The sequence below is a fragment of the Onychomys torridus genome, chromosome 8 (genome assembly GCF_903995425.1).
Source record: "Onychomys torridus chromosome 8, mOncTor1.1, whole genome shotgun sequence".
Classification (NCBI taxonomy): domain Eukaryota; kingdom Metazoa; phylum Chordata; class Mammalia; order Rodentia; family Cricetidae; genus Onychomys; species Onychomys torridus.
The window spans coordinates 24,455,424-24,477,698 of record NC_050450.1 but is presented as its reverse complement, the minus strand read 5'-3'; the positions used below and the strand labels follow the sequence as shown (position 1 = coordinate 24,477,698).

At 48.0% G+C, this 22,275-nt stretch overlaps 1 protein-coding gene across 1 annotated transcript in view; it reads right to left on the bottom strand.

The window, feature by feature from the left end:
* Positions 1-22,275, bottom strand: part of Slit3 (slit guidance ligand 3) — a 592,872-nt gene that overhangs the window by 27,935 nt on the left and 542,662 nt on the right. Inside the window, exons 24-29 of the mRNA XM_036196765.1 lie at positions 21,554-21,625; positions 19,876-20,039; positions 16,973-17,097; positions 11,147-11,244; positions 5,010-5,149; positions 1,600-1,693 (exon numbers count right to left, since the gene is read on the bottom strand). Coding sequence (XP_036052658.1) covers positions 1,600-1,693; positions 5,010-5,149; positions 11,147-11,244; positions 16,973-17,097; positions 19,876-20,039; positions 21,554-21,625 — 693 coding nt within the window. The remainder of the gene's footprint in view (positions 1-1,599; positions 1,694-5,009; positions 5,150-11,146; positions 11,245-16,972; positions 17,098-19,875; positions 20,040-21,553; positions 21,626-22,275) is intronic.

Below are 22,275 nucleotides of genomic sequence, written 5' to 3'. Positions count from 1 at the left end.
GTTTTCAGAACAAACATCAGAGGATTATGGAAAATCTGGTGGTTCTAACTCTCTGTGTCCACACCCACCCTTGACCAGTTTCCATGGCCTGCTGGGTTCTTTCAAAGTCTATGCCCTCTTAATTTGCGGCCTGTCCACTGGCCTTGAATGATACTCATCTCCTCATTCTGTATAGCTGAGGGTTAGTAACTACTCATTTCCCTTCCTGACATACCCAAAGGCCTTTGCCTGACTGTCTGGGCTTCTCTGCTTTGGGTCCAAGTATGATTTTGCATGGTTCTTATCTCCAGGTTGCACTTCAGACAGTTTTGGCCACTTGCAGTATACAGCCTGGTATTTAGTAAATAGAGGCTCTCAGTTGATGTTGGATCCTGGGGTGGTGGGAGTCTGGGAGCTGCACTCAGGAGGCCCCACCTCCTGAAACTCCTTCCTAACATATGTCAAGAGGCATGAGCAGACAGGTAGACCAGATTAGGGTGACATACAGAGCATCGTGGCTTCATTTATCCTGGCAAAGTCAGAGGCCTCACACCTCTTACAATCGCCCTGAAGATGAACAAAAGGACCAGGATGTCACAACAGAAAAGGATAATACAAATCTGGGGAGATGGCTCAGTGGGTAAAGTGCTTGCTGTGTGAGCCTGAGGACCCAGATTTAGATGCCCCAGAACCCACAGAAAAGCCAGTCATGGCACTGCGAACTTCAGGCTTCAACATTTCACATCAACCTGTGCTCCACACACATGCCATGTTGCTGAGTGTACCCACTCACCATGCACACACAGAGAGAAAGAGAAAGACAGCACATGGGAAGATACACTCAGGCCCCAGAACTGCGTGGTGCTCTCAGGCTGCCTCTTCCTAACTCTACGAACTCCTCATGTGGTCCCCGGCCTGGCTCTGCTGCTAGAGATGGGGAAATGCTCCACCAACAGCAGTGGTTGCTCATCCTAGCCAGATTTCCTGGTCCCACCGCCTCCCTCCCGCAGGTGTGGTCCAGCAAATTTTTCTTGGGGAAGTAGGACCAAGAAGGCGGCCCACCAGGAAGGCTCCACATTGGGTAGGTGACCAGACACCTTTCAGATGGTGGATCAACCTGCGATGGTTCCTTCTGTGGATGGCCCCTCCTTTTCGGCTCTGGGAAGGAGAGATATGCTAAGAGAGGAGAAGGCGGGAGAGAACGAGAAAGCAGAGGGAGGAGGAGAGGAAGAGGGAATGTATCCATCTCTTTATCTAGCATCAGAAGAATACAGAAAGGAAGAAACTGTAAAAGATAAAGGCTGTAATCTCAGCACTCAGGAGGCAGAGGCAGGATGATCTCTGTGAGTTCAAGGCCAGCCTGGGCTACAGAGTGAGATCCAGGAAAGGTGCAAAGCTACACAGAGAAACCCGGTCTTGAAAAACAACAACAAAAAAAAGATAAAGGCAACTTGGAAATATGACCAGGCCTGGGTCAGATAGAGACACATGAGTACAGGAGAGAAAGACGGGGTGACAGGCTGTGTAGGGAGAGATACTGCTTGACTTAAGGCCTCAAACCTAGGCTGTTGGAGGCAGAGTCCTCAGTGCTCCATGCCAAAACATGAGGCTGGGCCTTACCTGAATCCCTTGTCCAGGGAGATGCACTTGGCCTCATGTTGACAGAGGTTCATCTCGGGCACACAGTAGTCAATCACCTCATCACACAGCTCCCCTGGAGATCAAGGGGAAGGGAAGTTAGATATCTTGGAAGATACTGGGGGTCACCAAGGCCACAAGGTCAGACATTCCCCACTCTAGGTCATAGGTCATGGACACCAGGATCCCTTTATTCTTCTCTTGGTATATCCTTTTTACCAGACTCCTGACTTAGTTTGCCTTGAGTGGCAGTGAGAAGGTCCCTGGGGTCTCTGGACACTCAGCACTGTCTGGCTGATTTTCTTGACCTTTCTGGAACTGTTACAGTTGAAGCCACAGGCTAGATGCTGATCTTGGACTATGCTCACTCATATTGATTTCCCCCGCTATTCATCATCTATTTATTGAGTATCTTCTGCATGGGAGGCACTGTGCCAGGTGCTGGGAACACAACAGTGACCTTCCAACTTATCCTCTTCCATGGCTTAGTGAAAAGACTGCAAACAGGCAGGCAGTTCCCACTCAGAGTTGTGAATGCCACCATGACAGTGAACTGTGGACACACAGATGGGGACCTACAACCTTGCCCAGGAAGCCAGGGGAAGCTTCCTGGGAAAATGGACCAGACATGCTATATCTGCTGCAGTCAAGAAAGCCAGTTGGATGTTTCAGGAAGGAAATAAAGGAGCTTGCAGTTCTGATCTCTGGATATACTATCTTTGAAGCTCACAGCCCTGCAAAATGCCTTATGTGTGGTAAATAGCCAGGGATGGTGAGCGTGGATAGATCCAATAAACCTGCATCATCTGAAAATGTGTGTTAGGAATGTAGAAGTTATCGGGTGAGGAGGTGGGATTGTATCACAGAGCAGCGAACGAGTTTAAAGCCAGGATTTTATTTTTTATTAAAATTTTTGTTTTTATTTTTATATGTATAGGTGTTTTGCCTGAATGTATGTCTGCGACCACATGTATGTACCTGTGGAGACCAGTAGAGGGTATCAGATCCCACAGAATTGGAGCTAGAGATGGCTGTGAGCCCCCATGTGGGTGTTGGGACTTGAACCCAGGTCCTCTGAAAGAGCAGCCAGTGCTTTTAACTGCTGAGCCTGGATTTTATTTTCAAACAGCCAAGTAGAAAGAGAGGAAAACTGCTAACCTTGGAAGCTCTTTCCAGAAGGCCAGGGGGTTGGAGTCAGGAGCAAACAGGAGGCTAAGAGGGACAGGAAGTATGAAGGTGGCTGGCCAGTGGCTATGTGAGAAACAGCCTCAGAGACTAGTCTATGCTGCGGTGGGGACAGGCTGACCCCTACCCCATCCTGATTTGGACCCCAATTGTACCTCTCTACGTTTGCCCGGGGAGAGACACTGTGTTCTCGGGAGGTCTCCTCTTCTTCCTAGTCTCCTACAAAGACTCAGGTATAGACAAGTGTGTGGGTAGGATGCAGATGCTTTTGTGAGACCGAGAAGCCATAATGCTCCCCTCTCGGGTGCAAACTGCAATACATATGCAGTAGCCTGGTCACCCACAGACATCAGCCAGGGCTGCATGGGGCAGAGGGCACACCTCAGCTTCCTGCCTCTATGCCCATCAGCATGCTGGAGATTTTTTTTTAAAGTCTGTCTCTGCCAATTTGAGCCTCTCTGCCCTCTCCTTAGCTGCTGGCATTGTGATTCTATTTTGGTACCAAGCACAGTCTTTTGGAACAAAGATTTAATGCTGCAGTGGGCTTCCTCTTGTCTTAGGTAGGCAGAATCCCTGAGCCGTACCATGGACCTAATGTCAGTGTTCTGCATATAGTTAAGTGCCCAATAATGGCTGCCTGTTGCCAATGGCATTTCTTGCTTATCCCCATGCTCTCAGAATGAGAGGTAGGATGTAGGGAGGTTCCCCTGCAGATGCCCCCAGCACAAGGGCTCGTCTGTATCCAGGAAGCTTGGAGCTAATAGGGTAGATGGTCTTTCCCATTGGCCTTGGCACAGGTCAGAAGTCCCAAAGTTGTTCTTGGGAATCTTGGGCTGACAGTAAAGTCTCTGAGGGGCAAAGAGAGTTTCTGCATTTCTACCTCTGCAGGCATAACTGCCTCCACCTGTACTTGCCTCCTCCGGCCCCACTTCACAGAAGAGCGGGGCTCCACGGACTAGGGCCTGGGAGTTCCCAATAGCACCATTTTCTCCTTGTCTTAGGTTTGGATTTCCAAATGACATCACTTATAACACAGTATGTCTAGGTCTGAAGTGGTGTTGCATGGGTCACAGTGGGGCAAGAAGACATCTTGGAGATCAAACACACCGGGGACAGACACAAACAGCATCCTTTAACACAGGAATGTTCACAACTCCACCATGTTAGTTTGGGTCACAGCTCCAAGAAGACAGCTATTATTGAATGCAGTGTCTTCCAGGTTTTTATAATTATTACTGTTTTTTAAAACCACCGAGTTAAATTCTGTGGGTCCATTTTTCAAAGGATTCATGGAAGTGCAGTCTGGGATACACCACTTTAGGTTGATGTCACTACACAGCAGGCTGCTTGCCTCAGTTGGCGACATTTTGCTTCCCAAGCAAAAGGAGTATTTGGGGCCGGGTGGTAGTGGCACACGCCTGTAATCCCAGAGGCAGGTGGATCTCTGTGAGTTCGAGGCCAGCCTGGTCTACAGAGCAAGTTCCAGGACAGTCTCCAAAGCCACAGAGAAACTCTGTCTCGAAAAACCAAAATAAAAAAAAGAAAAAGTATTTAAATATCCTCATGAGGATTTGTGGATGTAGGAAACAGAGGTGTTAGGCTTTGGTGGTGGGTGGGTGGGAAGACATTCCTGGGGAATTCTTCCCATGGGAGTCTTCTGAATATCTGCTAGCCGGGTAAGTTCTCCTCTGCAATCTCACAATCCCCCCCCTCCCCCTGGACCTTTCCTCTCACGGAAGCTCATGTTTCTCAGGCCGACCTTAAGCCTCTTAGGAGAAGGAATCGGGTCTTGTTCAGTTTTGCATTCTCAGCTCCTAGAGGAGTGCGTGGAAGACAGATTTCCAGAACTAAAGAAAGCCCTACCGGTGAAATCACCTCTCTGCCCAGCCTCAAACGTGGGGTTTCCAAGGGAAGGGGCGGCCATAAGCACTGCAGGCCAGGCAAAAGAGCCTCTTGAGTATGTCCAAAGCGGGGAGGAGCTAGCAATCTGCTCTGGACGGTGCAGGTGGAGGAGAGGGAAAAACAAAAGAGAGGGTCCTGGGAAGGCTCTCTGGGTCTTGGTGTCTCAGTCTCAATACAGAGGCAGAGGAGGTGGGGTCCCTCCTCCTTCCAGGCTACCACTAAGAAAATTCTACCGTTAGCGACATCTCCAACCCCACTCCACCCCACAAACCCACCAGCATGAGCGCGTCCCTCTGTCTCCTCACCTGTGTAGTTAGGCGGGCACACGCAGGCGTAGTTGTTGATCCCATCCACACAGGTGGCATTGTTCTCACAGTCATTGTCCTCACAGTCATCGGGGTTGATCTCACACCGTTGTCCCTCAAAGCCCAGCGGGCAGGAGCAGCTTTAGGGATGAACGTACAGAAAGGAGGGGATTCCAGGGTGAGGGAACGGGGCAGGTTTTAGAGGAAGGCAGGAAGGCGAGGGAGCAGAAAACACAATCATCAGGTCTCTCTTGCGGCTGGAGGTCTAAGACAGCATAGTGGACACTGAGGTCTTGGGGACCCGAGTAGGAAGACACTTAGGAATCTACAAGATCTTTTTGTCTAGCTACTCACTTTTAGGCAATCTTCTGGCCCCCTACCTTGCTTTACAGCAGCAAGGCCTCTACCCCTCCCCACAGCTGGAAGTGGTTTCCTGGAAACGGCTTAAACCTCTGCAGCTGTATTTGAATTCCCCTTTCCCTCGGCTCCTCTGTGGAGCAGACAGGGGCACAAAAGCACTCCCCATAATGTTTCATTTCTCAGGCAGACTTTCTATGCTGAGGGGTAAATTGGGCATCTTGGTCAAGGTCAGAGCTCTGTGACTAGGTCTCTAGGAAATGCCTTCCGGTCTGGCACTTTCCAGATGTCTGACCTTGTGTATTCGTAAGATTTAATGATGTTATCTATGCAACCAAACAAGGGGAGCGCCACACAACAATGAAGAATTCTCTCAGTACCCTTAGTTCTAGACAGAAACCACTGTGACCATCTCCCGCCACCTCAGCCTCCGAGGAGACAGTGGGAGGACTCCTCTGTGAGCTTATCTTCACAGGACATCAATCAGCAGGTGCATTTCTTTCATTTGCCTCTGCTGTGGTTGGTACACCTGTTTGAGATGACGTCCCCAGCACATCCTGCCAAACCCTGCTCAGAGGACTGGGCTGAGAGGATAAAGGACAACAGATAACACCTGGGCAGTGGTGGAGACGCGGAGGGTGGGGGTGTGGGGGTGTGGGGTGTGGGGTGAGGAGGTCCTGAGGGGTGGGAGGGAGCTAGTGTCTGATGAAGTGACTCTGGGCCCGAGTTCTCCTCAAGGAGTTATGGCCATCCATGAAAGTGGCTCCAGCTTTGGACCTGAAGTCCAGGCCTCTACTTCAAGACTGCTCTGATTTTGGATATAGATTAAAAAGTAAACTAAACTAAGAGAAAGCAAACTTCATGGCCCCAGAATCCTACTTTACTTATTTCCTTACAACCCGAAAAACATATCACATTCTCTACAAAAGTACAAGGATGTTTGAGGACTGAGCTCATGAACAGCAGAGCAAAAACGATCCTCAATTTTCTTTTACAGACCTTTCTGTTACAGACCCAGGGCATCATGAAAAGGGCCCCTTTTCTTTACAGCCATGGGGGCTGGTACTCAGCAATCATCAACAAGGGTGGCAACTGTTAGTTCCCTCTTCCCCAAAAACAATTCCTTGGATTTTCTCGGGGGTCTTGGGATTGCCTGGCTAGGACGATGGACATGATGCTGGTCAACAGAGCAGGTGTTGCTAATGGCTGGATAGGGTGAGAGGATGTCAAAGTCCTTATCAGGCACCTTGAAGGGGTTCTCAAAGACGCAGCTGTTTAAATGGCGGCTTGTGACCCCCATATGGGACCCTGTAACTGAATGTAGGGCTTGAAAATTCTGGCAACAGCAACAGGTTTCTGAACGAACATGGTCCAAAATTCAATTAAAAATCAAACACATAATGAATCCCAGGTGTTTCAGGCCGCGCTTGCTGGTGCCACATCACATGACTTCTCTGCAGCTTTGCTTCTGAGCACACACATGTGCACTGTGCATGCTGTCACACCACGGGGCCCGAAACACCCCTGCACAGATCGGAGACCTTTGTGTGCTACGAACTGCAGTGTTTTTACTGTACACACGCAGTTTTCTGCTGTTATGGAAACAAAGTGGTGTGAACGCAGAAAATTTGAACATGAATGAAGTTTTAAAACTAAAATAGTAAGGATTTTTCACCCCATTTTTTTCCTACCACCCCTCTTCAGCAGTGTGGCATATCTTTGGAATGTACTGTATTTGAATGTTTCATTTTAAAAATTGCCGTTTGACACTTTGGTTGTAGGACATAGGGACGTCAAGCTTGGAGTGACTGAGAAGCTTTCTCCCTGCTGACTAGGTCTCATAATTCAGGAAAGTTCTATTCAGGATAACGAGGGGAAAAAGTATCCTTCATGGGCTCACCCAGGGGTGGACCCTCAGGCTACAATATTGATCTTCTCGGCAAGATGTAACACAGGTGCACTAGTGATGTGACTGTTACGGATGTAAGCGATTTCTGACTGGATTTGAGGCCTGCTCCGTGGGAGGCATACCTGCCTGACACTATTACTGGTTCAAAGGTCAGAAGGTCATAGGCTTAAGGTGGGAATCTGCTAGGTTGTTTTCCTGGGTGGGCATGTTTTCAAATGCCTCTAAATACGTATGTTTATACTTGCAGATTAGAGCTACCCTAAAACATGGGTGGTCAAAGTGCAGAGGGTAAGTGATAGTGGAGTGTTCAACCCTAAATGGGACATTTACGTCAACTGTCCCTAAGGCTCATCAGGGGACATCAAGGAAGGGGAGGTGGAAAGAATGTAAGACATGGAGGATGGTGCAGAGTTCTGTGAAAGACTGTCTCGCTGGAATAACACGGCTGATGCACTCATGAGCTTCTAGCAGCTGTGGCTACCTCCACGGGACCTGCACAAGATCAGGCCAGCCATTGTTCCAGCATGGGGGCGAGTGGACGCATTCCTACTTGAGGAGCTACAGACACCTGAGGGTGCTGCGGTAGGGTCACTTTTTTCTGTGGTATAGCTGTGGGTAGGCTGGCCATGCTCTGGTGGATGGCTCAACACTCGTGCACATACAGGTAGTACTAACTGGGCCCAGTGGGTTATTAATAAGACAAGGACTTGAAGGCAGAAGGCAGATGTATTAGTAGAGAGCTGGGCAGAGTGGGAGGGGGTGATTTGGGTTGGATATGATCAAGACACACTGTGCACATGTTTGAAATTGTCAAGGGATAAATAATACTCTAAAAATGCTACTGAAGTTCCTGACGAGTGTCATGAGAAGTTGTTAAATGGATTTTGGCCTGGGTTGAGTATGGATTTCTAACCATTTCTGAAATAGTCCTAAATATACTTCCGCTATTTTGTACCATGTCTTTATGCAAAGTGCAGTAAGAGTTGGTAATTTTAAAATAAAAATATCTATCAATTCTAAAAAAAGTTGAAGGCGCTCTATGTCCTACAATATCAAATATTTAGCCAACATCTAATTAATCTTATTAGTATACAAATTTGTCTTTGTCTTTAATAGCAAATATATAATAATAACACAATTATTAATAATATATAGTATATACACACTCCTAGGCATTGTTTTAAAATAAATTTATGATTTTTTATACCCTGGGTATAAAAGTATATGATTTTTTCATATACTTTAAATTAAAAAATATTTTATGTGTGTGGCTATTTTACCTGTACGTGTGTTTGTGCAGCATGTGCATGCAGTACCCATGGACACCTGAAGAGGAATCAGATCACTGGAACTGGAGTTACAGACTGCTGTGAGCTACCGTGAGAGTGCTAGGAATCAAGCCCGGGCGGTGGTGGCGCACGCCTGTAATCCCAGCACTCGGGAGGCAGAGGCAGGGGGATCTCTGTGAGTTCGAGGCCAGCCTGGTCTACAGAGCGAGATCCAGGACAGGCTCCAAAGCTACAGAGAAACTCTGTCTTGAAAAACCAAAAAAAGAAAGAAAAAGAGTGCTTGGAATCAAACCTAGACCCTCTGCAAGAGTAGCCAGTGTGCAAAGCCACTGAGTCATCTTTCTCCCCCCCTCTCCCCCAAGTTGGGGACCGAACCCAGGGCCTTGCGCTTGCTAGGCAAGTGCTCTACCACTGAGATAAATCCCCAAGCCCTGAGTCATTTTTCTAGTCCTAACTTGCTCACATACTTTTATAGCTAGGGTTGAATAAAAATATTCAAGGCAAAAAAGGGTCATGAGTGGAATAATTTGAGAAGCCCTGGCCAGGGCAACTCCAGGACTGTTAGCTAGCAGTGAGGACTTCGTTCAAATTTTGAGGTCTCATCTTCCTTTTGGTTCTCCTATATGGTTAGCCCTATGGCCCTTTATCTCTCTCTCTGTCTGTCTAATTTATTTACTGGTTTGTTTCATAATCTTGAAGAATGGCTCTGCAGCTGAGCTCCACCTTCAGCCCGGCTTTTGCTCATTTGGTGAGCAGGCGATGCAGCAAGGCACAGTGGCACCTGAGCGGGGAGGGCAGGCGATGATTCTGGGGTTCTGCCACTTTAGAGGTGTTGGACGTTGAACTGTGGTCCTCCAGAAATGGTAGGATGAAGCAGCAACCCTCCGGACCTTGGATGTGACCTTATTTGGAAATGGTGCTGACGCAGCTATGATGGTGAGTTGAAGTTATAGGCGGGCAGATCCCTAATCCAATATGGCATCCTTGGAAGAGGATGGGCATGGGGAGACAGGCATAGCCCTGGCGCCCTGTGATGGTACATATTGAAGCCAGAATGATGCAGCTATAAGCCAAGGAAGCCCAAGATTTCCAGTAAAGCAGAATCCAGGACTGGATGGGTGATATCCCCTCGCACTGGTTTTAGGAAGAGCTGCATCCTACAGGAAGAGCTGCATCCTACACACACTTAGGTGTTGAGTGTCAGTCCTCCAGAACCATAGAAAATGTTTCCATTGTTCTAAGCCTGGGCAGCGGGGAAATCCTAGGAACTGACTCCAGGATTGAAGAGGGCTGTGGAGCTATCCTTCATACCCCCCTACTGTGTCTGCCTGTCTGCCTTGTGCAGCTCAATACTGCAGCAGAAGGTGGCTCCTCCAGGGAGCACACACCGACGTGTCATCCCCTACATCTGCCTCTGCCCAAACCTTCTGCCCCATTTCCCTAGTCCTGTAGACCTGGGCATTCTGTCTTTCACAGTTAAGTTTCCAGTTCCCATGAAAATCGTCCGAGACCGAGGGTGAAGTGGGACCTTGATGAACAATCACCCTCAGGGAATCTCTGCCCCACTTGGATGCTGTCTCAGGCCTGTGTAGGGCAGCACCCACTTTCAGCCTTAGAAGTCCACTTCCTGGCTGGGGCCACCATGGTCACCTCCTTTTCTTTTCTTGGTGAACAGGAAGTGGGTGGCTTGGCTGACTCCAGGGAGGCGCAGGAGCAGTCCCTGAGTTCCATTTTTCAGGCCTCATGGTTGGTTGGGTGGGGCTGGCCTGGCAGAAGGATGCATGGGCCAGCTGGGCTGGCTGGAGATTTCTTCCCCAGACCACACGGCAGCCTCGGCTGGAGGGCTTTTGAGAGTTAATTATGTGCAATCTGAGCTCTGACATTGCCCAGAGCCTGCCTGGCACCAGGGTCTCATCTTTATGGTGAAGGAGCTGCTGCCCAACCCGCTGTGCTGTGGGAGCCCCTTCCCAGTGGTCTGCTTCTGCTGGGGAAACTGCACACCTGCAAGCTGGTGGGAGACAGATGGGCCAGTGGCACCTTCCCAGTCCTAGGAGTTTCCGCCTAGTAAGAAAGGACTAGAAGCATGGTTAGAAGAGCCAGGAACCAGAGTCAGGACATGTGACCATTAGCGTCTCAGGTTCCTCTCTGCTCAATGGAGACTGAACTCCCCCATGCCCCAAAAGAGGTGTGAGGAGGTTTAGGAGAGACAGCGTAAGAGTAGATACCACCTGTGTGACAGCAGTAGCCCCTGCTATTTGTGACACAGAAATGGGGTGGTGGGACCGCCAGGTGGGTGGGTTTCTTGGCCGGTGTCCCTTCCTCTGACTTGAGCAGCATCCACGGCCTCCCTGGGAGACCCCCAGGCTCACAGAGTGGAGGCTGGCACTTAGATCCAAATCCCTGTATTTGTGTGCATAATATTTGATACTATTTTGTATCTCTGAGGAGAAAGTTCATCCTTTGACACCTCAGTTTCCTCCTGTATAGAGCAGGGATAAATGCTTCCCCCACGGACATCATCCCTGTACAGGAGTCTGACCCAGAGGCTCTCTGAGAAGGGAATTTCAGGGCAGAGCTATTACCTGAACCCATCTTTGTGGCTCTCACTCAGGTGGCAGGTACCTCCGTGCTGACAGGGGTTCTGGACACAGGTGTTGATGGGCACGGTGCAGTCCTTGCCCTGAGGAACAGATAGGGGAAAAGCATCTGGTGAGTGAGGCCTTTGATGGCTGCTATGACTCGGGAGACCCCGGGAACTTCCCAACGGCTGCTGGATGAAGCTGAGATGGAAGTGAGGAGGTCGGCATAAGACAAGGGAGTCTCTGGTCACTCACTGCTCATGAGAAGGGGCAGGAATGTCCAGAGTTCAGGCTCCAGCATGACTGATTTCTGGAGTTCACAGGCTTCTCTGTCCTAAACTCTGGGGCATGAGTATGGGTTGGGGGTCCTGGGGAGTTTGGTTCCCAGCTCTACCTCTTCCTGGCTGATGGTGGGCACAAGCCCTTGAACCTCTGACAGGATTGCTAGGAGAATTACATGGGAGTTTGCACAGAAGGAAGCACTGTGCGTTATGTAACATCCTTGGCACACAGTAGGCATTCTGGAAAAGCTAACAGATGGTATTGCTATTTGTTTCACTGAGGTTTAAATATAACCCACAACCTGAGCAGGGGGAGCTAAGGTATAACCTGTAGACTTGTGGTCTGTAAAGTGGCATCCCACCCCAGTTCCTCCTTGATTGGTTGGTCTGCAGTGGAGTGCCTTGGAGCCTGCAGGGTATCTCTCCAGGCCATTCTGGCTTGTAGAGTCTCCATTGAGAGGCTGGGTGTCATTCTAATGGGTCTGCCTTTATGTGTTACTTGTCCTTTTTCCCTTTCAACTGTTAAGATTCTTTCCCTGTCCTGTATGTTTAGTGTTTTGATTATTATGTGGCAAGGGGTCTTTCTTTTCTGTTCCAATCTCTTTGGTGTTCTTGTTCTTTTATAGGCATGTCCTTCTTTAGGATAGGGAAATTGTCTTTTATGATTTTTGTTGAAAATATTTTCTGGGCCTTTGAGCTGGCATTCTTCTATTCCTGTTACTTCTATTCCTGTTACAAGTGCCTGCATTTGCCCCCCAGTCCAAGGCCAGGCCAGGCTGAGAACTGCAAGGGTTTGGAGTGAGGCAGAGTTGCTTTGGACCAGGTTCCTCTCCAGGGTAGGTATGACTTGAGAAGGTGCCAGTGTGTGGCAGGTGGGGATGATCATGCCAGGTAGAAGAAAAAATGAGGACAAAGGCTCTGAGTAGGTAACCCCAAGGTACAGACTGTAGGCACAGACCTAACATCCCAGGGGTCCTCTTGGCCCATGGCTCCTGCTTCTCTCTTGGGACATGGCTCCTGTACTTTCTTGGGACACACAAGCTGCGTGTGGCAGCACCTAGTAGCTCCAGGCCTGGGGAGGTGTCTGCTGCATATATTTCTTGAGCCATGGGTTCAGTGACTTGGGTGCTTGCCAGGCCAGGGTGATCATGGGAGCTTTCTTCCCACTGCCACCACCACCTGCTCACCATCTGCCTGAGATGAGCCTGTCCCGTCTTCTGTGGCTGCCAGTGCCTGTGATGCCATGGGACTGGGGCTTCCTGGCTGTGTTGTTACTGCCAACTGAGCTTGAGGCATTGGGCCAGGCTAGCCTCCACCGTGGGCCCAGATGCCTCCTCCCACTCGCTTGCAGCTAGAGCCTTAGGCCCCTCTCCAGTAGCTGGAAGACATTGTCCCTGACTGTCTGGTTCTTTATGTGAGTCCGTGCCCCACACAGAGGTTTCTCAGAGGGGAGAGTGAGAGGAGAAGTGTGCTTTAAGGAGCTATCTGGCCGTACCCTGAAGCCACAGTGACTCAGGGCCCCCATCTGAAAGTCAATGTCTGGAATGGAAAGTGTAATATGAATTCTCACTCACGTTATTGAGCACATTTTCCATTCCAGGTCTCATGCTAAGTGTTTTATATTCATGATCAACATATAATGTTCCCAAGAACCCTATGAGAATGGTACAATTGTCATTACACTCCTTTTTACAGATAGGGAAGGCAGACTTGGAAAAGAAGGTAATAGGTCTGAGACTACACAGCAGTTAGTGAAACAGGCGGCCAACAGATGAACCCAGACAGCTGAGTCCGAATTCGGCACCAGGCACCTCTATGCTGGACCATTTATTCCGTTCCTCTAAAAACCTGGGCTCTGGAGTGCTGTGTATCGGAGCCAAGTCTAGGTTGGCTGCTAGATGCCTGAAGGAAATGATTAGTTCTTTTGGATCTTGTTTTTATGTTCCATGAAATGGGAGTGGGGTAGAGTATGTATGCCTAATCTAGAAATTCAAAGTACACCAAACCATCAAACATTTGAGTGCTGACAGGTCATAAGAAGTGGAAAATTCTACCTTTGACCCCAGGAGATGCATCATGGTCAAAATGCAAGTATAGTAAAAATGCCTACAATTACAGGCTATGTGTATATATGAAACAGGCTAATTTCATTATTAGCGTTGGGTTCTATCTTCCAGATATCTTTGTGTGTGTGTGTGTGTGTGTGTGTGTGTGTGTGTGTACATGTGCACGCACACATACACATGGTGTGTACCACAGTGCATGTGAGGTCAGTGGACAATTTGTGGAGTTGGTAGCTGGTTCTTTCCTTTACATGGATACCCATGTATCCACTTTATCTGGATACCCAACTCATGTCACTAGGCTTGTGTGGTGAGTTCTTTTATCCGCTGAGCTGATGCAATGGCCTGTCTCTTACTGAGACCTGAGTCTTGATGACTTGTCTAGGCTGGCTGGTCAGCGGGCTCCATGACTATGCCTGTCTCTGACTCCCAGTTCTGAGGTGATAAACAGGCATCATAATGTCTAGCTTTTTACATGGGTTCTGGGACACAGATTCAGCTCCCCAGTGCCAAGATATCTTAGTGTGCACATGCAAAGATCATAAAATCCAGAAACACCTGAAATCTGAGATGCTTCTGGTCTCAAGCATTTCAGAGAGGGCAATGGCTCTCAACCTGTAGGTTTCATGGGGGGTCACTTAAGACCATTGGAAATACCAGATATTTACATTAAGATTCCTAACAGTAGCAACATTATAGTTATGATGTAACAATGAAAAATAATCTTATGGTTGGGGTTCATAAAGGGTCCCAGCATTAGGGAGGTTGAGAACCACTGATTTAAGGGATGCTTAGTTTCTACCTGCACTGCCATTGCAGGATCACATTACCTGCAAGGTACCTCATAGGTGATGCAGCCCTGCAAATAACAGCAGTGATGATCATGGCTAGGGCCTGGGACAGGGCTGAGTATGTTCAGGGATGCATGCATGGTGGTAGTGGTACTAGAGAGATAAGTATGAAAGGCAGGATAAGGGAACCTCAAAAATGATATAGTGGGGACCTCCCTCCAATCTCAACCCTGTCTGTAATCTGGCCCATCTACTCTGGTGATCTTGCAAGTACCACCCGGCCTGAAGGGTGGTGAGGTGTGCAAGTACCACTTGGCCCGGGCAGAATCCTCCCCGACTCCAAAGGTAGTGTGGTATGCAGGATCTCTTTTAGACCTCTAGGCAGAGCACAGAAATCTAAGAGGCATTTCCTGGTGCTTGAAAACACAGTAATTGGGGCTGGAGATGGAGATTTCTGTCACTTACATGTCCTTGAAAAATAATCACCATTTCCAATGTCTGTCTAATTAGCCCAATTCAATTCTCTCTCACTGCATTTTGCTCAAATCTATGGGACTTGGGATGCTCCTTGATCTTCTTCCTTCTGTCCTCCAGCACACCTCATCTCCCCTCTCTGACAGGATCTAGGCTACTGGCTTTCTCTAAGAGCCTAGGAGCAGTTCCCTTGTCAGAATCTATGGGTCAGAGGGGGCTGGGGAACCACTAAGACACCTTGCTCAAAGTGTGGTCCTTGGGCTAGTAGCCTGGGCAGCTCTTGGGAGCTTGTTAAATATATACCATATCAGGTCTGACCCAAGCTCTCATGAATCAGAACCTAGATTTTAATAAGCTTCCTGGGTACCCGAAGGCTTGGGAAGTACTGCTCTGAGCCACTGAACATATGGCATGAAGTGGTGGAAAAATAATCAGATGTATTTTATTTCCCCGAATCCTGGAAAGATTGTTAGGTCTTAGGAAATGTAGGTAGGCGAAGCACACATGTGATGTGTTTTTAACCTTGTTACAACTCTGCTGGAGAGCATGATGGTACCCTCTCTCAGGTGGGAGGGCAAGGTAAATGGAGAGCCAGTTACCAGGGAAGACTAGGCTGGTTTCGGCATCTGTGCTTTGTAGGCAGTGGAGCATGGGTGAGCGCTTTGTATTTGCAAATCTTAGCTCATCTCTCAAAGGAGGCTAAGAGCTGCTGTCTCTGGATGATTAGGCGTGCTGTGTGAGCTAATGCACCCCAACTGCTTCATTAAGGCCTGGCCGTACACAAGACCAAGAGCAATGGCTATCGTGCTAGCTTATCAAGCACTTCCTGTACGCCAGGTCCTTTTCTAGATGTACTGCACACATGACTGCTTATCTACTTCTCACAGCCTGTGGGATGATGCATCTCAGTGTCCAGAGAAGGCTGAGGTGAGGTCATTGGACATCGATACACAGTTGGCACATGGCAAAGCAACAATCCGCACGTGCTTTTCTGTAATTCCAGAGCCCAAGACACCCTCTCCCTACACTGAACACATACACAGAGGTCTCAGTGAATCTGTGCCCTGAGTTACGTCATTCTCAATCTCTCATCCTGGGACTCTGCTAAATTTAAGGCTTCAGGGACAGACAGCTTTAAAAGGAATCCTTGGGCTTTCTTGTTCCAGGCCCATAGGTGGCACTCTGACACCGTCTGCTAGCAGCCAGGGTGTGGATGAGAAAGCCACCAGGTTCCCCAGAAACTGTCTTCCAAGCCTGTTACTGTACATGCACAGTTCTTTGAGGATGCAGGCACTGTGTTTCCATCACTCAGCCTGTGCAGACAGTGCACAAGATGGGCTGTGGGCTGCCCTGGGCTCTTGGCTTGTCCAGTACACTCAGATGGTACCTGGAAAGCTGGGATCTTGAGTGTCCCATGGGAGAGCGTTGAGCCATAGCTTTGCTGATCCCACTGAGGCACCGAAAGGGGCTTGGCTATTCAGAAACCTCTTCAGGTGAAAGGACTTTGTCTTTGGGGCCATATAGCCTTGAGTTTTAATCCTAAGCCTATAGAAGCCTGGTTTTTGTATCTGTATAATAGGCTTTCTTTGTAGGCTTGCTGGGAGAAAGGGTGAGCCAAATGCCAAGCAGAAATCACGGCATATACTCCATACAAATTAGTATGGAGACAGTGTAATTTATTCTGGATTGTGCTGGGTAAGAAGAACAGAGAAAAAGACTGTCTTGGAAGTAGCTTGGATTTCTGGTAGGATGGATGGGAGAACAGGAAGCCTCAATCCTTTCATTGGGTTTGTCAACTATGAAGGCAGGCTTGGAAGCCCCAGACTATTGAGTCCTCGAGTCCTGCATCCCCTTAGTCCCTGGAATGGCAATCAGGACACTGGGTTCAAGCGACACCTTTACTAAAGGACCCTTTACCTCCCTGGGTTGCAGTCTCCCTGTGACTCACAAAGAAAATGCAGAGGTAGCATTTCTTTTTCATCTCAAAACATCCTTGTCAAGATTCCACGGGTCCTCTCTGATGGACCTTAGCCTTAGCCAATGTGCAGGAGAATAGTGATATTGTTGGCCAATGCCACATACAGGGTGTGTCACATGTGTTGTAGAGTTATCCAGGCTACTCTGGGTCACATCAGCTACCTGGAGTCTCTCTCTCTCTCTCTGAAGCCGGGACAAAGGAAAAGCCTGGGCATGAATGGTGGGCAGAGCCTCCTGCCTTACCTTGTAGCTGTAGGGGCAGGTACAGCGGTACTGCTCCACAGGATCCTGGCTGCATGTGCCATTGTTCTTGCACGGACTGGAGAGGCAGGCGTTGCACTTGGCCACAATGTTAATGTCCACTGGCCCTGGGTAGCAAAACCAGAGTGTGGATGGCAGCTCTCTGAGTAGGCTAGCTCACCTCCCTTCCCCTCTGCTCTGGCTCCCTCCCATCTCTGGACCCAGAGGGCAGCTGGCTCTCTTGAGGCTGTACATCCAATCTGGCAAGAGTCCCATTAATTCAACCACTGTCCAGTGAGTGAGAATCACAGTGGGACATCATACAGAAGCACTTCTGCAGTCAAATCAATTACTGTAATTAGCCTGATCCGATTTGGGTGCTAATCTGCAAACAGTGCACCATAATTAGAACCCTCCTGCATGTCTTCTATTCCAGGAAGTTCTGGGCACAGGCTCTGTTTTGACCTTCTCCTTCTTTTTGGCCCCTGCCAAGCCCTTTCCAACAGAATAGCCAAGGAGGGATGCCAAGGCCAAAGGCACACACAGAGAGTCCTTCCTGCAAGACCTTAGTGGTAATGATGCCACATGGAAAGATGCCATAGGAACGCTTTGCCCTTTTCGACCATGGAAGTTTCAAATATCTCCTATGGTTGTTGTTGTTGTTGTTTTTGGAAGGATTGAAAGGAGGTCATGTTCCCCGTATGAAAAAAGGGGCTATGACTATTGCTGCAAACAGCTTTGAGCATGAGCCATGATATATAGGTCCTATTTAATGGCAGAATTTTAACTGACCTGGAGCAAACAGTTCTCAACCTGGAGACGGGCTGAGATTCATTCTGGTGAGTGACCATTTGTGGGTAGATGAACAGAAGGGCTCCAGGGAGCTCAGGGACCTGTAGGTCCAACTTGGGCTTACGTGAAAATGGGAGGAAACATCTGACCATGCTTGTCTCTGACTGAGGGGGTCCCCAGCGCACAGAGATTTCTCTTGACACACAAGGACAAGCCAGAACCTTCTACATCCCATCCTAGGCTGTAACTCACACCTGTTTAATCAACACCACGACTGTGGAACCCAGAATGTTATTTGGCAAGCAGTGGGGTTCCAACCCGACCTTACACATGCTAGGCAGTGAAACCCATAGACAACTCCTGCCCTTGGTTTTCAAAGCTCCTCAGGTGACTCCTGTCCAGATTGAGTGCCACTGTTCCAGGGCTATTTGAGTCCCTCTAGTGTCAGGTCAGATGTCTCAGAAACAGGAAGTAGAAAGTTAAAATCATCTTACATCAATGGAATGTTTTTCTGTTTTCAGCAGCCACACAGGACACAGCCAAGTTTTAAAGGGAAAATAAAAAACTGAGCATTGAGATGCTAGGAGGTGAGCAAAGGGCACCTACAGACAAATGTTCAATGCAAATGGAAAATAAATTCTGAAACTGAATTTAGGATGCCTCAAGTTTAAAGGTGGATGAAATGAAGGAGATGCCCTGACTGTAAAGTAAGTCAAAAGAACCAGTTCTCTAAGAAAAAGCCACTCGGGGGCTGCTAATGAGAGCCCAAGCTGATCACCACCTTTTTGGGAAATCAATTCTGCAAATCATTTGAGGATCACATATTTTAAGTCAGTCATTTTGAGTCTCTGAATCTTATCTTAGGATATAATACCAAACAGAGAAATACCTTCATGCATTCACAATAAGGGAGAAATCAAACACTGAGGATTTTAAACCAAGAAATAGTTGAGTAAGTTGTGGTAGAAGACAGTAGCCCTGTGGTGGTCAGAAGTTAGAAAAACCGGGGGGGGGCCTCATGGTGTGCTTTTGTGAATTAATTTGGGATACAGATGTGGCTCAGTAGGAGATGTTTGTCAAGATGAGCAAGGCTCTGGGTTTGACCCTAAACACCCACCAAGTGGGGAAGACTCATCCAACCTCTTTAAGGCTTAGTTGTTCCAAATACTAAACATGAGAGTACTCATAGAAATGCTGGGGGATTAATTAAGCTGACACATAATAAGTAAGAGTTAAATAAAATAATACATAAAAACATGTTTAACTTAGACTCTGCCATGTAAAAATTCAGGAGTGAGCCAAGTGGTGGTGGCGCATGCCTTTAATCCCAGCACTCGGGAGGCAGAGCCAGGCAGATATCTGTGAGTTTGAGGCCAGCCTTGTCTACAAAGGACAGATCTAGGACAGTCACCAAAACTACATGGAGAAACCCTGTCTTGAAAACAACAACAAAAACAAAAAAAAAATTCAGGAGTGGTTTGTTATAATGAGTCAATAAAAAATCACATGTACAAGGACAACCAGATGGCTCAGTGGGGTAAAGGTGCTTGGCATTGTGGACCCGAGTTCAGTCCTTGGGAGCCACATGATGGAAGGATATAACCAATCCCCACAAGTGGTGACCTACACACGCACACACACATGCATACACATGAGAGAGAGAGAGACAGAGAGACAGAGACTGAGAACGAATAGTATAATGACGATGCTAATATTACTGGTTTAGGAATGCAAGTTAGAGATGTTCTCAGCCATGGAAAATATACAAAGAAGGAGCCAGTGAGTAGAGTCAGCCCTCTGTATTCACGGATCTGTCACAGGCAGATTCCACATTCGAAGATTCAGCCAACTACAGATCATAAACATCTGGAACAAAACTGTGTCCATACTAATCCCGTACCAGTCATAAAGTCCCTAAATAATACAGTATAACAACTCTGTATACAGCATTTACAATGTGTTATAAGTGGAGACAAAGTATACAGCATGCCTATGTTACCTAGGTTATATGCATGTGATAGGCTGTGGTTTTACAAGTCACATGTGCTTAGATGTTGGAAACACATCGGATCGATCCTGTGAGGGCAGAGATGTGGTGGGCAGACAGCACCTACCTTTGCACTGGAACCGGTGAGTAGGAGTGGTAAGCAGGAGTCTGTCCGCCATGGACTCAGGGCTACTGCATCTGGCAATGCCAGGCTCCTTATAGCCAGCCTTTACCCACTCTGATAACCAACGCAGACTACAGTCACAGTGGAGAGGGTTGGTTCCTAGGGCCCTAAAAGGCAGAAGAAGTTAGGCCCTGCCTGGCCTGGCCCACAGGCTCCCTATCTGTGGCTCCCTGAAAACTCAAGGTTTTGAAACTAAGTTAGAGGAGTCTGGTGTGCAGACTAGAAGACACATGCACAGGCAAATCAAAGCTTCCAGGGTCCATTTCCAGTTCAGTAGATGTTCCATGCCCACATAAGTGACACCCCTCTTCTAAGTGCTCTGGAAAATTCTGTCCTTCACTCTACTCTAATCCTGGCTCTCCAGGGAAGCATTCTGGACCTCTGGCCCCCTTCTCATGCGGCTCTCAAGCACAGGGTCTGCTAGAAGACATGTCCTTCCATGAAAGTTCTGAGACCCAGGTTTATGAAGTAGCTTCAAGCAAGTGAGGTTGAAGCTACTTCGTAAACCTGGGGCCAGAGTTGAATGCAAACTTTTCCAAAGCGATTGGGAAGAAAACATGACTCTCTCTCTCACACACAAAAAGCCTATTTTTTAGCATTTCTATTTTTGATTTATAGAATACATACATGTCACTATTGTAGCCTATGCACACAACATGAAAATAATTAAAATACATACAGAGTAGGAATACAATCTTCCAAACTTACCAACAGAGATAGGTACCCAGAAGATAATGCTACCCGAGAGCACTAGCTAGGGAAGAGAGGGCTGGCCTGGGTCAGGGAAACTGAGCTCTACTCTGAAGTCTCACTGGCTTGATGGGTGACTTTCAGGTCGTCACCTATTACTGATGGTCTCAATTTCCTTGAGCAGAGTAAGAACGGAATACAGAATGGCTGAGCACATGCCTGTTGGAGTCAAGGCAGACGTGGAGCTGGACTGCCGTTCTGCTACTGGCTGGCTGTGCAGCCTCAGGATGAATTCTTTAACTTTCCTAAGTCTCAATTTCCTCAGAGAAAAGGGAATAAAGTGCCTTCATGCTATAAGAAACACAGGGGATAATTCACTGAACGTGTTTAGGGTACGGGAAGGGTTCAAGCTTTCATATCATTTGTCAGGACTGATGATGCCTCTGAAGGCTTCTGAAATGAGACATTGTGTACAGATGGAATACAGTAGCTCAGAAACAGGCTCCTGTCGGCCTTCTGAATGTCAGGTTTCCTATTTGCAGGTCCATCCAACGATGGGTCCAAAATAATTTTTAAAAGTTTCATCTATAACAAACACATATAAACCTGGACTTCAGGTGGGTCCTTATTCCATAACCAACATAGTATAACCATTATTTACAAAGTGTTTCCATTGTAGTAGGTATCTTAAGTGGCCCAGAGACTATTTCAAGTACACAGGAGGTTGTGTGGCATGCTATGCAAATGCTACTTCATTGCACACAAGTGACTCGAGCATCTGTGGGTTCTCGGGCTCCTGGAGCCAGTCCCCTGTGCAGATGGAGGGACATCTGCCTAACACAAGGACAGAATACAAAGTGACGACACCGTGGATGTCACCAGCACCATTTTCTGTTTTTAGTCAATGCACATTGAGAAAGAGGCTACTTACAGGTGGGAAAGGGAAGTCAGATCATTGAAGGAGCCTTCAGGAACACTGGAAATGTCATTGCCGTGGAGGGTTCTGAGGCAGAAGGCACAGGTTAGTAAGTGACCCCATTGAGCCCAACACACTCACCCAGCCCAGCCACGCTTCTGTGGTTCCCAGAGCCCCACAGGTAGTGATATTAGGTGCCACAGCCATTGCGGGGCCATGGCCATTGCTGTCTACAGCGGCATCAGGGGTGAGAGCTTGGGGAGCAAGAGGATGTACTTTCAAACTCCATGAACCTGGGTGAGAGTCAGAAGCCAGCTCCTTTTGGTGGTAGAACATGGGTGGGAGAAAGTACTTTTCTGGCCTCAGTTTTTACACCTGAAGCCGAGAGAGCCACATCTACCTAATGGAACCATTAGAGTTTCAGAGAGGATGTTTTCCGTCTGACACACTGTGGCTAATGCCATCTATTCTGGAGCCAGGCTGCTTGCTTTCAGACTGTCTCTCTGCCACTGGCCAGCTGCAGGGCCTTGGCCAAAATGGCTTATTCTCTCTTGAGCCTCAGTTTCTAAATGTCAAATGTGAATGACCACAGTTAGATTGTCTTGTGGGGCTCTGGTGCATATGTTAGACTATGCAGAAAGAATTTTCTACATAGAAAGAATTTCTAGCATTTTCTAACTGCTAACTGATGAACGACAGGGACAATGGGAACAAGGACTTGGGGGAGACAAAGTGGT